Genomic DNA, 14,355 nt, shown 5'->3' with positions numbered 1-14,355 from the left:
CACTTGCTTCTAATTTAATTCATTACGTCATTGATTTTGTTGGCTTAGTTGCGGTTGTCGTGGCAACTGTCGACTGAAGCGTAAAGGACCACATTTTAGTACATTCGATGGTTCGATACCAACTATCGTATCAGGAAATTGATTCTAATTTCACTGAAATTATTTAAGCACATGCATTCATATCTTAGCATTCAGCTTTTCAGCATTCCCATGCAATTTCTGCAGAAATTGTACTTTGTCTAGTACTCTTAATAAACTTGTTCTCACGATTGAAACACTTCAGATGTTTTAGGTTACTTTAATCGTATTTGGGTGCAGGAGTTAGCGACTGAAACTGTCACCAGGGGGCGCTCTTAATGCTCGCATATACACTAAGGATTCAGGAGGAAACAGTGCTGAGTAAGATCCAACTCAAGGGGGCCTCGTTTTTCAAAGTACCAGCATCACTGTACCGCCGAAGTCAGTAAATTCATGTTGAATTCCAAGTTTCCCTGGTTCCAGGCAAAAATGTGTAGAATTTCCAACCTTAATTGACAGAAAGGGGCTAATCAGTTAGTGATTCCCGATTTTTGCACCATTAGAAAACTTGATCAGGTTCTCCACAACAAAGGTAATAATAAGCCTTGAACACTCCTTTTAATCCTGAAACATACTTTATAAAATGTTATATGACTGCACCTAAATACTCCAAGGATGTTCATCACACCACGCTTTTCCTCCAGGTTCCGTCCAACGTGTGCCCCTCCTTCCTCAATGCTCGGAATGCAGCAGAGGTTCTATTTCTGTATCCGTCCGTGCTGGTTATCACCTATACATTCCAGAGCTGTCGTTCAGCTTCTTTTTTTGTTGTTGCTTTGAATAATGAGCAAAAATTTGAGATAAAAGCAGCAGTTTGGCAGATATGGTAAACAGTTCTTCCCCAAAAAAATGACTGCCCCCAAGGTGCACAAAACCAGAAGGGGCAGCACAAAGTCCATTGATTTGAAGCAACAAAAAAAAAGTCAGTTTAATTCTTTACTTATTATATATATATATTTAATTGTGTCATTACTGTATGTTTTTAGAAAGTACAGCATTATAGAGTGCTGGAATAGATTAATGGCATTTCTCCTTTCTTTTAATTTGGCTGCATCTCTTCCAGTATAGCTCAGTGCTGCCCGGCATGTTGTGGCAAAATGTGGTACTAGACTATAAATTCAGACTTGCCTCTATACTGTAAGAACCCATGAAAAACTCTCACAATATGGTGAGAGTGCGAGCGAGGGTGAACACTGTGTTGCAAATAGTTTTTTCTACCCTCAAACTATGGCTTGGGACCCTCAGGGGACCGGGGATCGCAATTCTAGAATGAATTGTTAGGCGTTTCTGAGCAAACCTTCTGCCTCACTATTTGTTGTCCAAACCGAACTGGACATATTTCAGCCGTGGGTCTTATCAGGCCAACAATGGAGAATAATGTGTTGATTAAAAAGGTGTTCTGATGCTGCAGGAATCAACGCGCTGAGCTTTGTGCTCTGCGTTGGGGGGTCAGTCTGCCTTCCAGCATGCAGCCCCCACTAAGCCCACCAACAACAGCCTGTGCTAAAGCCTCCAACGCTAACAACAATGAGAGCTTTGCATGGACACTGAGCAAAGTGCTGACTGTCCTCAACTGCTAATGCACACCTATTCTGTTCTGTCTACACACGCACACACAGTGGGTTGAGGATGCAAAGTTGGGTATTGGATTGGACCCCCTCCCTCTTTTCCATCCTCCGGTGTGAGCCACACTGAGAGCGTCGCTGGTGTGCCGGCCCCAAAGCGTCAAAGCCACCCCGGGATCGCCTCCACCTCGAGAGCCCCGAGTGCAGGCTGCTGTGTTGGTGTGCTCCAGTGGCATCCTCCTGCAGACCATGTGTGAGTGTCTCCGTGGAATATTCCGAGTCACCTGGACACCTTCCTCTGATGCAGGTCAGGATGAATAACTTTCGGTCTGGATCGCCACAAAGTACCAACGTTTGAGTACCGCCAAAGACGTCATATTGTCTCTTGGGTGATGAGCTATTAACTACAGCGGGATGCATCAATCAAGCTAAGATGTAAAATGTGACAACAGCTAGTTGACATTGTCACCATTAATCCATGTTCTCACTTCTCTAACTAGTTTGCTGTGTACTAGAAAAAGGCACTTGACATCTGTTGATTTTACTAACAAGTTTTGGCTATGTTTCCAGAATAGTGTTACCTCGTAAAGGGGATACAGTTTTATGAGGTCATATAAGATTGTCTACAAGTCAACTCAACTAGACATACATTTGTTGAATGGCTTTTGGCTTGATGGCTTGTCTACATTCTTGATTGCAATACGTAACTGTCTACACAGCTAGATGGCGTTAATCCTTAAGACTATTTCTCTTTGGGAAGTAAACCAACATGGCCGCTACAAAACTAAACAACGGTATCCCAGCTGCATCAATGCTTGAACCGCATCCAAGCCCAGATACCCCAAACTTATCGCTGAATAAATGGAAATCCAGACTTTGTGGATCAAAGTCCATGTTTGCTGACACAGTCATGGGAGCCGCCGCATCCCAACACAATCCTGATACCAGACCAACACAAAGCCAGCAACATCCAAATACTATCCTGATGATATCCTTGGATTTATCCTCTGATGTTATGTTATCATAAAACATCTAGACAACATTCTAACACTATACTGAGGCCATCTCCCCACAACATCCCCTCAGAATCCCAACATTATGCCCCCAACATCCTAACACTCTCCCAACACCATCTCCAAAACATTACCACACCAGTACAACATCGTCCCCTGAACATCTTGGCAAAATCTTAACACTAGGGATGCAATCTCTACAAAATCTTGACAAAATCCCAGCACCTTCTCAGAAAATCGTCATAACATCATGATTAAATCCCAACGTAATTTCCCAAAGATTAACAGAACATCCTGGTAAAATCCCAATATTTCCTCACAAAATCCCTTCATTCAAATAACATCCCAACAAAAACTAAACATCATTCCCACAAAATCTTCACAACATCCAGACACTACACTGATAAACTATTCTTGAATTTATCCTCTGGGGATCAATAAAGGATTAATTATGATAAAACATCTCGATTGTAAGACTTTATTGAGACAATACCCACAACATTCCGACAACATCCCATCAAAATCCCCAAGTCATGACATCCTCGCCCTATACCAACACCATCTCAAAAAACATACCTAACCTAACATTATCCCCAAAGCATCTCGGCTAAATCCTAACACTATACAGATGTCATCTCTTAAACTTCCTGACAAAATCCCATCACCATTTCCACAAAATCTTCACATCCTGTATAAATCCCAAAGATATCCCCATCAAATCTCCAGAACATCCTGACAAAATGCCAATATCATCCCAACAAAATCTCAACATCCAAATAAAATCCCAACACAAACTAGATATCATAACCACAACATCTTGAAAAAAATAATACCATTCCCACAAAATCTCAAAAAATCCCGTCAAAACCGACCAATCTAACACCCACCCTTGAAAACTCCATGTCCACAATATCCAAAACCTCAACCACACCCTTTCAACATAACTGAACTTTATCCCAACACCAAACTGATACCTATATACCTATATCTGATACCATCCCGATGTCAACATCCAAATAGTATCCTAACCACAACATCCCCTCAACAAATGTAAACAGCCTTCTGAAAACCCCACAATTCCTACACCTGACCAAATTCCAGCATCCACAGCGACAACATCCCAATACTGTATCACCCTAACTACCCTCACAGCAACATCCCAAGGACATTCCAATCCCAGTACGGCTGCAGTATGATGCTGGATTTGATCCGTAGCTTCTGGATGACTTTACGCTCTCCGTTTCAGATGAAGGGAAGTCTGGGAACACGTCTTGTGTTTTGACATCAACCCACCTCATCACAAAGCAGGAATTTTATGCTGGTTCAATTTGTGCAGTTAGGAGGACTCGCTTGTTTACCCCACTAATAATACACACACAGACACACACTAATAATAGAGAGCCGCGTGCACACACACACACACACACACACACACTGTTGCAGCTGCTCAAGCATAGTGAGAGGAAGCTTCACCCTTTCTCCAAATCCTGCTCTTTCTATTTTTAAACCTTTGCTTTAAAAATAATCTCTAAACAACATCCCCCCCCCCATTCTGCGAGCCCATCAGAACTTTCTCTCCCCATTCCTAAAATTACCAGTCTGACAACATTAACGAAAAAAAATGAAAACCTCTGTTGAAATCAGTGCTAGTTGAGTGAGTAGAAACACACTCAATCTTCTCACATAGACGCTTCACCGTGTCTCAAAGTTTGTTATCTTGTTCTCCTTCCCTACTTTATCAGTAACGCAGCCCCCGCCTCCCGCTGACCTAATATGGGGGCATCTTCCTGCCCACTGGCCAATCAGGTAGTTGGTCCCGTCCCTCCTGGAGATGCTGTGGTCCCGTGTCGGGCCCGAGGCTTTCAGTGAGGGGAGCCACGGGCTGGTTGGTGACGAGGGGTGAACGTTATCGACAGAGAGGGGGGGCAATTTTAAGAAATACAACCAACAAGAGTGAGAGACTGAAAGTTTTAAGGCGGGAAGAAGAGAGAGGCTGAGATTGAAGCTCTGAAGGGAGACCCTGAGAAGGTAGGATGTGCCTTCAGCTTTCTTTGACGCTCTATAATTAGTAGCTCTAGAGAAAAATGTCAGCTTTTTTTTGTCCTGTAGTTGTCATGGGAAGTTTTGCAAAAAGTTGCTTGGCCTGCACAGTGCGGAATGACTGCACGTGGCAGAACAATAGCATTGCTGTTTCAACAAACACTTGAGTAGTGTGTGTAACCATGACTTTTAGAGTGTTTTGTAAAAAGAGCTGGTCTAAGGAGTTCATGGAAATACTAAATGCAAACTAACTACCTCATTTCAGTATTTAGACAAGCCACACTGGGTAGGTTTTGCAGATTGTCGGGATAAAACAGCTTTTGTCGAGGTCCGGAAAATCAGCGGAAAGTAAGAAAAGTGACGCAGAGCTGTCAGAGGTTCTGGCATGGCATTGACTTCGTTTAGCCTTCGTCTTAGCGTTACACACCAGTGACAGCTGCGGCATGATGGTCATTGGATATGTTTGCCCCCTCCTACACCGAAATGGGCCCCCCCACCTTACCCGCCCCAGCCTGGTATGTCGCAAGGCGAGGGCACAACGATGACACCCAAGATATGTAGTTGCGTCTGTATTAAAATGTCTTCTTTGTATCTGTAGGGTTTCCAATGTTTTGTCACTAGGGTGGTATCCTCAAAACGTTCTTCTTTTGGACCCTTACCAGGATTGTCAAGGTGTGAAAGTTTCTGGTTGGTTTATCGAAAATTCCCTGTAAATTTTCCAGGGATAAGATAGGGAGCGTTGGAAATATTCCAAACTGGAAACTTTTTAAGGGGATTGAGGAAATTGGGAATTGATGGAAAGGTGTCGTATCAAAGCACTAACATAAAACTTCTGTTTTAACATAGGCAGAGGTTCATGCTTAACAGATAAACTCGATGTGCCCACATGGCCGTGCATCACAGTGCCTTCCTTGCTCTTCAAATTTTAGCTCACAACACAAAAGAACAGCTCATAACTGGAAAAACTCACAAGCTGGGGCACTCGTAAGTCAAGGTACCACTGTATCGTACTGTACAAGATCTGCAGAGTATCTGAATTTAAAAATCACATGGTAGTTCACGCTCTCACCAACATGCATGCATTCTTCTGTACGCTGTAAATTTAGTTTCTGTTCAAGACCTGCCTTCCTGCACTGTAAGTCACTATTAAAGCCATTGTCAGTCTATGGGCTTTTTTTTTTTCCGTACGCAGTAAGCATCTTAAGTTGTGGAGGGGGTACTGTAATGCGATTTTGGTGAATTTGATCGAGGTGCAAGCAGACATATTCCGCGCTCCGGGTCTCAGCATGCTAATCATTACTGTTGCAACACGAGCCACAGCAGGACTGGTACGACTACACCGCTAGGACAAACTACATGGTAGCTGAAGATGCTACAGTTGGTTTAGACACCTGTTAAGGGTGTCTTTGAAATCCTGGTGGGAAGTAGAAAAGTACAGGCAGCTGTCTTCAAATGTAGACTGTTGTCCGAAAAATAAAAACTCAAATATAGATGCCTCAAAAATCTCCATTAACAGAGTATTTGTCTATTGTCACTTCCGACCAGGGTCACAACACGTTTGGAATTTTATTCCTGTCTGGTTCAAGGTGGATCAGATGTGGTGTCACGCTGCTTCTGACATGTGAGACATCTGAAGCCTCCATGAGTCCAGCTGGTGTGATGGAGGCCAAGAACTGGACTCTACTTCAGAGTCAGAGCATGGCAGGGTCGTGTACGCAGCTCAACGACATCACATGAACTCTTTGAGGCTTCAGCGTAAACAAAGACCAAAAGTGACATGATGGATCGCGATGGTGGTTTCCTGGCGTCCGTCTTTGGGCGGTGGTGAGCGGGGTTCATTTTCGAGCAGGAAGTTGGGTTAAGAGTGGATCGGGGGCTTGGAAGAGAGGAAACAAAGTTTGACATCTGATGGAGGGTGGACTTCCCTGCACATGCCAGTGGAGGAAGGGCCTTGTAAGCACGCCATTATGCACCATGCGACTCTTAGCATGTATTTACAGGGGCAGCTTGATTTACAAGTTTTTAGTTCAATGTTTTGTCCCTTGGTTGATTTTTTAAATTTTTTATTTTTGGTTTGTGCAAAAGTCTGAGTTACGAGTGAGCCTCAGATATGACGCTGCTTGAGTCAAATGAGAGCCATGGTAGCCTTTCAGCTGTTGGGACAAACAGCCAAACGCATGAATACAAAATGAAAACACACAAGTGGAGCATTGAGAAGACGCTCAAATGAAATTGTTTTGATATAGGAGTACATTTAGTTGAGCTTGGCCAGGGCACAAATTGAACTTATAAGTGAATGTACCACTCTGTTGACTAACAAAATAGGCGGGCATCTTTCTAAGAAATTTCACTTTCCTGTTTACATGGAGCCACTTCCTGCGAGATGGTCTGATTTGATTTTTTGGAACACCAGAACGAAAGCTTGCTTTCCACACTTGATCATGAGGATGACGATTTTGTCAGCACTGATTTTCTTGTCTCATGAGTCAAACGGGAAGTCAGAGGACGTGTTTTGTGTGTCAGTGTTTTTTATTAATATTATTTTATATTTATTAATATTTTTCTGGCATCCGTACTTTACAAGAGTGTCATTTTCTGACGACTTTTCATTTTTACTGCCTACATTTCTGTGCTTTTCTATTCTATTCCTTACTCAGAAAGGGCCATATAATTCCAATTCTGACCTTCCCTCCACTGGCTACCTGTGCATTTTAAAATTCATTTTAAGATTGTATAATTTATTTTTTACTGTATATTGTATCTCTAAATCAGGTGTCTGCATCCCACAGGATGATATTTTGTGGCCCCCTACTTGACATCAAAGTTGATTGTTAGTGTGGGCCCCCACCTTTTTTGAAAGCTGCGGTGTTCAAGAATTTAGACGTCATTACTCATCTAAACATGTTGAAGCATACAAAGTGCAGAGAGATGAGAGAGAGGACCAGGGCCACCAATCTTGGTCACGTTGTGAAGCACCATTAATGTTCTGAACTGTTACTAAATAAAGATTTAAAAAATCTAATTAGATGTACTTTTTTATAATACTTGAACCCTATTTGTGGGATACTTGACACGCCCAAGCGACCCCCACATAAATTGAGTTTTAGACCCCGGCTGTAAATTGTCTTCGCCTGCCTTACCTTTCTGAGCTTCTCCATCCCCACGCTCCTGCCCAGTGCCTCAGGTCAGCCGACCAGCTGTTCCTGGAGCTTTTTCTGTTGTTGGTGCAACTTCTGCAAAGACCATCAATGACCATTTTTTAAAACTCATCATAAAACCCAAATTACGTACTCTGGAAATCCCCTCGGCATGACAATATGCACCTGTTTTAGTGTTTTTTTTAATTGTTTTTAACTTATTTTATCTTTAACATATGTTTGATTCTTGTTTGTGTACAGCAATTTCTTCCAGCGGTGGTTGTTTTTAAAGTGCTTCATAAATGAACTTCAGTTAAGTTGAGAGTGTGTAGAACCTGACATCCCAGCCCCTCAACATTTTAGGAATGGCTTGGCTGTGCAGACCTTCAGCTATTTCATGTGATCACTTTTTCGCTTTGGCTATGTATGTGCGTGTGTGTGTGTATTTGCGCGTGTGGAATGGCGAGCCCGTTTGGGGTGTGTAGGTTGGGTGTCTGGTTTCCAGCGGGTCACAAGATGACATAACTCGCATTCTGTGCCGCTCACTTTAAGATTGAGCGGTCCTCGCTGCAATAAACCCCCGAATAAGTCGGCAGGTGCGTCATCTACTTAAGGCAGATAAACGCCTTCCTTTTCAGCCCATCGAAGAAAAATTGCATTGTAAGTTCACAGAGGAAATTGTTCACACACAAGTTAACCGCCAAGTCCATTTGAAATGTGTTGCTAACCAAAACAGCAGCAAAAAGCGCGGCGCATGAACAGTCTGAAAGATGATCTTAAGTTTAGAATGTTGTTGTAATCGAGTTCCATCAGTAGTGTTAAAGATGAGATTATGTCTTTAATGACCAATAGGGCTCCAGGAGACTCTGATATATGGTTGCTCCAACATGTTGTGTGTGCATGTTTATAATATGGACAGCTAAGCTTTTTGATTTTTTTTTCTTTTAACACCGCTTTCTCAAATCAACTGTTGTTATATACCACCAATATGTTGAATATGCTTCCATGATGTGTTCTGTTGTTCCCCTTCCAGACTCTGACAGAGAAGACGAGGACAGCCATGTTTACAGCGCCAGCAGAGATCACGCTGTAAGCAAAACGCAGACATCTCAAATGACTAGCTACGACCTCACAACAATTAGAGTTTATTGCTCAGGTCATTTTTTCCCCCACTTTTTTTTGTAGGAACCTCTGTAGTTTAACTCATTTGCTCCCCAAAACATATAATACGTCCAATTTTAAATATTACCATGCTCCCAAAGACGTATTTATACAAAATCGTATAAATACGTTCTATTTGAAATATTTTAAATGTTTTAGGTGCCCCAAAGACGTATTTATACATTTTATGGGCTTTTTATTTATTTATGCTAGAGCATACAGAAGGCTTTGATGCAACCTCTGAACTGAAGAGAATGGTTGAAGCAATGGTATTTATTACAAAAACGGCCAGCAGGTGGCAGCAGAGTATAAGAGATCAACCAGGGCCATGTTGAAAAAAGTTCATTTACCCAGAGTTTTAAACAGATTTGTGAATAATGATTAAAGTTAGCTATATTCTAATGCTAATTGCTGCAAAACGGAAACAGATACAAATATACTTTTTTTCCTGATGAAAGAAGAGGCCCTAATCTTTCTTTTGGTAGGTTCCATGTTTTATAGCAAAATAACACAATATTCTGTGGGCCTTGCAAAATCAGTCAAAATCCAGTAAAACAGCCGGGAGTGAAGGGGGTTGCTTCAGTGAAAATGGCTGGGAGAGAATGAGTTAAAGTAAGTCTCTGCTGATGCGCATTGCTTGTATTAACAACACAGTGGAGCGAGATAGGAAAAGCGTAGTCAGTGCTCAGGACACAAATTGTTTACTGTATTTAAAGTGAAAGTCAAGTCAAGAATTTTCTTTGGCAATATTTTTCCCCACTAGTCAAAAGACGATTGTCTGATTAATGTTACATTTGTGGAATAAGAGTTAAGCAGATTAATCCACCCGTTTTCATCCGCCTCAGGATGGAGCCATTTTGGCATTCTATCGCCCTCTGCTGTCGACTGGAATTGACGTCAAAGAGCCCTTACGCTCACATTGTAAACGTCACCTGACCAAATGCAGAAACCAGGTGAGCTGTGTTGTTAACAAAGGGAGTCTGGGGGCACTTTAACATAAATTCCAGTCGACAGCAGAGGGTGGTATGTCAAAATGGCAACAGTAATCAGATTACCGCGTTACATGTTGGGAACCCCCAATTATTTTTTTTACTTGACTTCCATTTCATAGCAATTTTTCCCACCCGCCTAGTATTTTTTTTTTTAAATACGGGTCAATACAAACATTCTATCATTAACAAAGACAATAAAAAAAATTTGAGTGACACACATTGTAAAATATGAGGCCCATCACATTGTTGTTCCTCTGCACAGGTGAAAGATAAAAAGCGCTCTCCCCCCTCCAGCAGTCCCCACACTGGCCCACAACGCAACCCTCACCACAGCACCTCTGCAGAGGAACACGAGAGTCCAGAGAGAGTGGTGAGACACAAATACAGACTTACTGTAGCCTATTTATCAACATCTCCATACATACATGCACTATGTAGGGACACATAAACTATACGGACAAAAATGTTGGGACAGTGTGGAGTTGCTTCCACAATCAAACACCTTCCATTCTTCTGGAAAGACTTTCTACAATTGAGGAAATATAAAAGTGTCTACAGATGGTTTTGTTGGCTGCTACTGATGAGCCCAGCTGGCACAGCCTTCGCTTAATCACTACACTACTGTGGACCACAATAGTCGGGCCACATAAACAGCTTTCATTTGTGCGCAGTCAGCAGAGATGTCAGTGGTCTTTTCACCAGGGCATCAACAACAAACAATGTGGCTTATTTTTTATGAATTACCATAGAATCAGAGATGAAACTTAGTGACAACACGTTAATATGGCATTTTTCCAAATGGTGTACTTTTTTTCAAGTTAAAAGTTAAAGTTACAAGTATATGAGAATAAGTCATATATTTCTGAATTTATTTTTTATTTTTGAAGATAGTTAACTGTATGTTTTCAGAAAAACTCAAAGGAAAAGTAAATTTTCGCAAAATGTACAATAAAAAAAAAAGTTTTACATTTCCAAGAAAAAGTTGTTTATCTGGATTTATTTTTTTAAGTATTTCAAAGGGGAAAAAAATTGTATTTCAAAGAGTCACGTATATTTCAGAAAAAGTACACTCTTTATTTCCGGGGCAAAAAATTGCATATTTGTAAAAAAGTAAACAGTCGTGTATTTTCTGGAGAAAACTTATTTCTGGGAATAAAAATGTTGATAATTCCCAGCAAAGTTGTATATTTTGGGAAAATATTAGGATATATCCAGGAAAAAAATTATTATAGATTTTTTAAGTTATATATTTTTGAAAGTAATGTTTTCCAAAGAATACAAATCCATACACATATTTCCCCAAAAAGTTGTATATTTCCCAAATAAGTCATACTTTCAGAAAAAAATAGCACATTTCAGAAAAAGTCCAAAAAGTCAAATATTTCTGAAAAATGTCATACATTTCAGAAAAAGTTTATTATTTCAGAATTAAAAGTAGTAGAATTCCAGATTTAAAAAGTTGTATATTTGTGGATTTTTTTTCAAGTTGTCTATTTGTAAAAATAAAAAAAATATTTAAAAAATCAAATATTTCCTCCCTCCAAAAAGCATTTATATTGTGTACAGGAGCAGAAGGAGAAGCTCCATGCAGAGTTGAAAAAGGTGCTGAGTCAGAAGAGAAGTCACCTGAGAACGTCCCCCTGCCTACTGGCCCAACCCGAGATGGACCCGGAACCTTCTAACGAGCAGACAGTAAGTCCCCTTAGTCATCAATTTAACAACGATCCGTATTGAACTACAAACTTTGAAGTCATCTCCTAAAAATACATAAAATGACGTAGCATTTTAGAATACTAATGTAGGAAAAATGACAAACAAGAATTCACACTTATATTCATACATATGGATAATTTAGAGTCTTCAGTGACGCTAACACGTGAACATATTTTGGGAATGTGAGAAAATAACCAACACAAGCATGGGAAGAGGAGAGATTTGAAACCCGGACCTCACAACTGGGAGGCAGACATGGTAGCCATAAGTCCTGACAGTGTTGCTTCTGATGCTTTGGCCGACCTTTGCACTTTATACTAGCTTTTTAGCATGTTGGTTTGTTTTGAATGGTTTCCTTGGGTTATATTGATATGGTGGATCTAAGCTTTAAAAGAAGTACTGCTCATCATTCTATTTCACATACACTTTTAGCTTCATGGACTGTAACACTTGAGACTGAAAAACGTTGCATTTATTTGTGGTTGAGGACCAGACCACAGTTAAAGCTGCCGAGCCTCCGATGGAGATCGTGGTGGAGACGGAGGCAGAGGCTGGAGCTAGTGGCTACAGCGTGACAGGCGGCGGAGAGCGAGGCATCTTCATCAAAGATGTCCTCAAGGACTCGCCGGCTGCAAAACATCTCAGCCTGCAGCAAGGTGCACGCATGCTACACGACTGCTCCCCATTACAGTCAACACTCACTATTTGCAGTGTTTATAGATCAAGACGTAGTTGAAAAGTAGATACTCCCTAAAACGTTTTTCCAACATTAAGAGTTTTAGGAATAAAAAGACCACAAACTTCGAGCCCCAAACAATTTGTCATTTCAAACTCATCTTACATTACTCTTAAAAATAAATGACTTACAGATTATTTGACTTGGGTGGAAAAAATGGAAAGGAAATGCAAGGATCGTGTGTGTGTGTAGCCACTTCTAAACCAGTAAAAATACCACTACTAATAATAGCTAATATTTATTGTCTTCCTTTTAGCAAAAAATTGTATACTTCCATAAAAGTTTATCTTTTATTGAGAAGTGATGTTTCTGGGGGAAAAAAACTAATTTTCTAGGGGAAAAGTACTGTATATTTCAAGTTTTTCTTTTTCTTTTTCTTTTTATTCTGGGGGGAAAAAGTTATAAATTTCCGGGAAACCACCCCCCCACCCCAAAAAAAAAAAAAGTTTTATTCTCCTGTAAAAGATTTCTGAAAATAAGTTGTATGTCTCGGGGGGAAAAAGTTGTACATCTCTTTAAAAAAAAAAAGTTCTGACATTTCTGAAAAAGTTGTACATTTCCTAAAAAAAAAAGTTGAAGGTTTACAGAAAAATTGTTGAATATTTTGTGGAAAGGTTGTCTATTAATGTGTGTGTGTATTTCTGAAAAGAAGTCATACTGTACATTCCCAAAGAATGATTTACATTTCTGAAAAAAAAATAATATTTATATCTATATTTCCAGAGAAAAGCTAATGTTTCCCAAAAATATATATTCCCCAGAAAAGTGTTGTTTTCTGAAAACAAGATGTACATCGTAAAAAAGTTGTGTATTTCCCCCCCAAAAATCATATAGCCTATTTAGGAAAAAGTTGTATATTTCCAAGAAATTGTCATTTAAAAAAAAGAAGTTATATCTCAAAAAACTAAAACTATTTTCATTGAAACATCTACAACAATATCCAAGAACGGCTTGCAGCCACATTCCAGCAGTCCAAAATTGTTCTTGCTGACCCCTCCTTTTATCCACACCAGGTGACCAGCTCCTAAGTGCCAAGGTCTACTTTGACAACGTGCGCTATGAAGACGCTCTGAAGATTCTCCAGTGCGCCGAACCCTATAAAGTCAGTTTCTTGGTGAAGAGGACGGTCCAAGGGGAGGAGGTCTGCTTGCGGCCCCGCCTGCCCAGCATGGACATCAAAGCTCCCAAAGCCAAGATGGCCAAAATGGTAATCAAAAATTTAAATTTGTCCTCACTTTACTGGGTGTCTGGCTTGTTAAATATGACATTATTATTGGCTAATCACGGACATGCCATGCATGAATTTGAATGAAGGAACTCTGTATATTGTTACTATTTTGACAATATTTTAACTCTAAACAGGACATTTTTATGAATTTGTAACAAAACAAAAAAAGTACGCCGGGACAAGAAGTAAAAAAAGTGTCAAACATGTCCGGGCAAAAGAGGACGTTGTTCATCCTACTGTAGAGTGACTGCACACTACCGACCGACTTCTTATTCTGAAGAAACATATTGCCTTTTGTAAGTCACAGTAAGATTGTCATTGATATGTGATAGTTACAAAAAGATGTCTGAAATGTTGGGAGGGTGGCTGACCTCTTATGTTTCAGAGCGTGAAGGCCATGAAGCCATTCAAGGCCAAGAAGAAGAGAGGCGGTCGCTTTGGTCTGAAGAGACTGAAGGAGAAGCGGCGTGAGGAGCTGGTGATCGAGGGAACACCGCCCCGGCTGGAGATGAGCGATGTGGATGTAGAATTTTGCCTCCCCAAGTTCAAACAAAGGCGGAGCGGCCACCTGGAGGCAGAAGGGGGTGCTGCAGTGAAGGCGAAGAGGAAAATCAGGTTGGTCTAAGTGAACTACTTAACGTCTTCTAGAATATTGGCCTGAGTAATTTTTTCATTGTAGACGCATAGATCTG

At 40.7% G+C, this 14,355-nt stretch overlaps 1 protein-coding gene and 1 long non-coding RNA gene across 7 annotated transcripts in view; one reads left to right on the top strand and one right to left on the bottom strand.

The window, feature by feature from the left end:
- Window positions 1–1,770: 1,770 nt before the first annotated feature.
- Window positions 1,771–14,355, top strand: part of prx (periaxin) — a 27,496-nt gene continuing 14,911 nt past the window's right edge. For 4 of the 5 annotated variants that reach the window (XM_086080681.1, XM_086080680.1, XM_086080679.1 and 1 more), the window contains exons 1-7: window positions 4,535–4,684; window positions 8,867–8,922; window positions 10,249–10,356; window positions 11,553–11,678; window positions 12,187–12,355; window positions 13,449–13,642; window positions 14,049–14,278. In XM_086080681.1, the coding sequence (XP_085936807.1) occupies window positions 11,649–11,678; window positions 12,187–12,355; window positions 13,449–13,642; window positions 14,049–14,278 (623 nt within the window). In that variant the 5' untranslated portion in view covers window positions 4,535–4,684; window positions 8,867–8,922; window positions 10,249–10,356; window positions 11,553–11,648. Of the gene's footprint in view, window positions 1,951–4,534; window positions 4,685–8,866; window positions 8,923–10,248; window positions 10,357–11,552; window positions 11,679–12,186; window positions 12,356–13,448; window positions 13,643–14,048; window positions 14,279–14,355 lie in introns of those variants that run through there. The other variant, XM_086080683.1, reaches the window with a different exon arrangement.
- LOC147171490 (uncharacterized) overlaps window positions 7,837–14,355 on the bottom strand; it is a 23,832-nt gene continuing 17,313 nt past the window's right edge. For both annotated transcript variants that reach the window (XR_015095581.1, XR_015095582.1), the window contains exons 3-5: window positions 14,035–14,231; window positions 8,815–8,920; window positions 7,837–7,929 (exon numbers count right to left, since the gene is read on the bottom strand). This is a non-coding gene — a long non-coding RNA (uncharacterized LOC147171490). The remainder of the gene's footprint in view (window positions 7,930–8,814; window positions 8,921–14,034; window positions 14,232–14,355) is intronic.

This window comes from Leptonotus elevatus, chromosome 7 (assembly GCF_054856555.1).
Source record: "Leptonotus elevatus isolate MCC_2025b chromosome 7, RoL_Lele_1.0, whole genome shotgun sequence".
Taxonomy (NCBI): Eukaryota; Metazoa; Chordata; class Actinopteri; order Syngnathiformes; family Syngnathidae; genus Leptonotus; species Leptonotus elevatus.
Note: the sequence above shows the minus strand (reverse complement) of the source record. Positions and strands in the feature narration are given on the sequence as shown.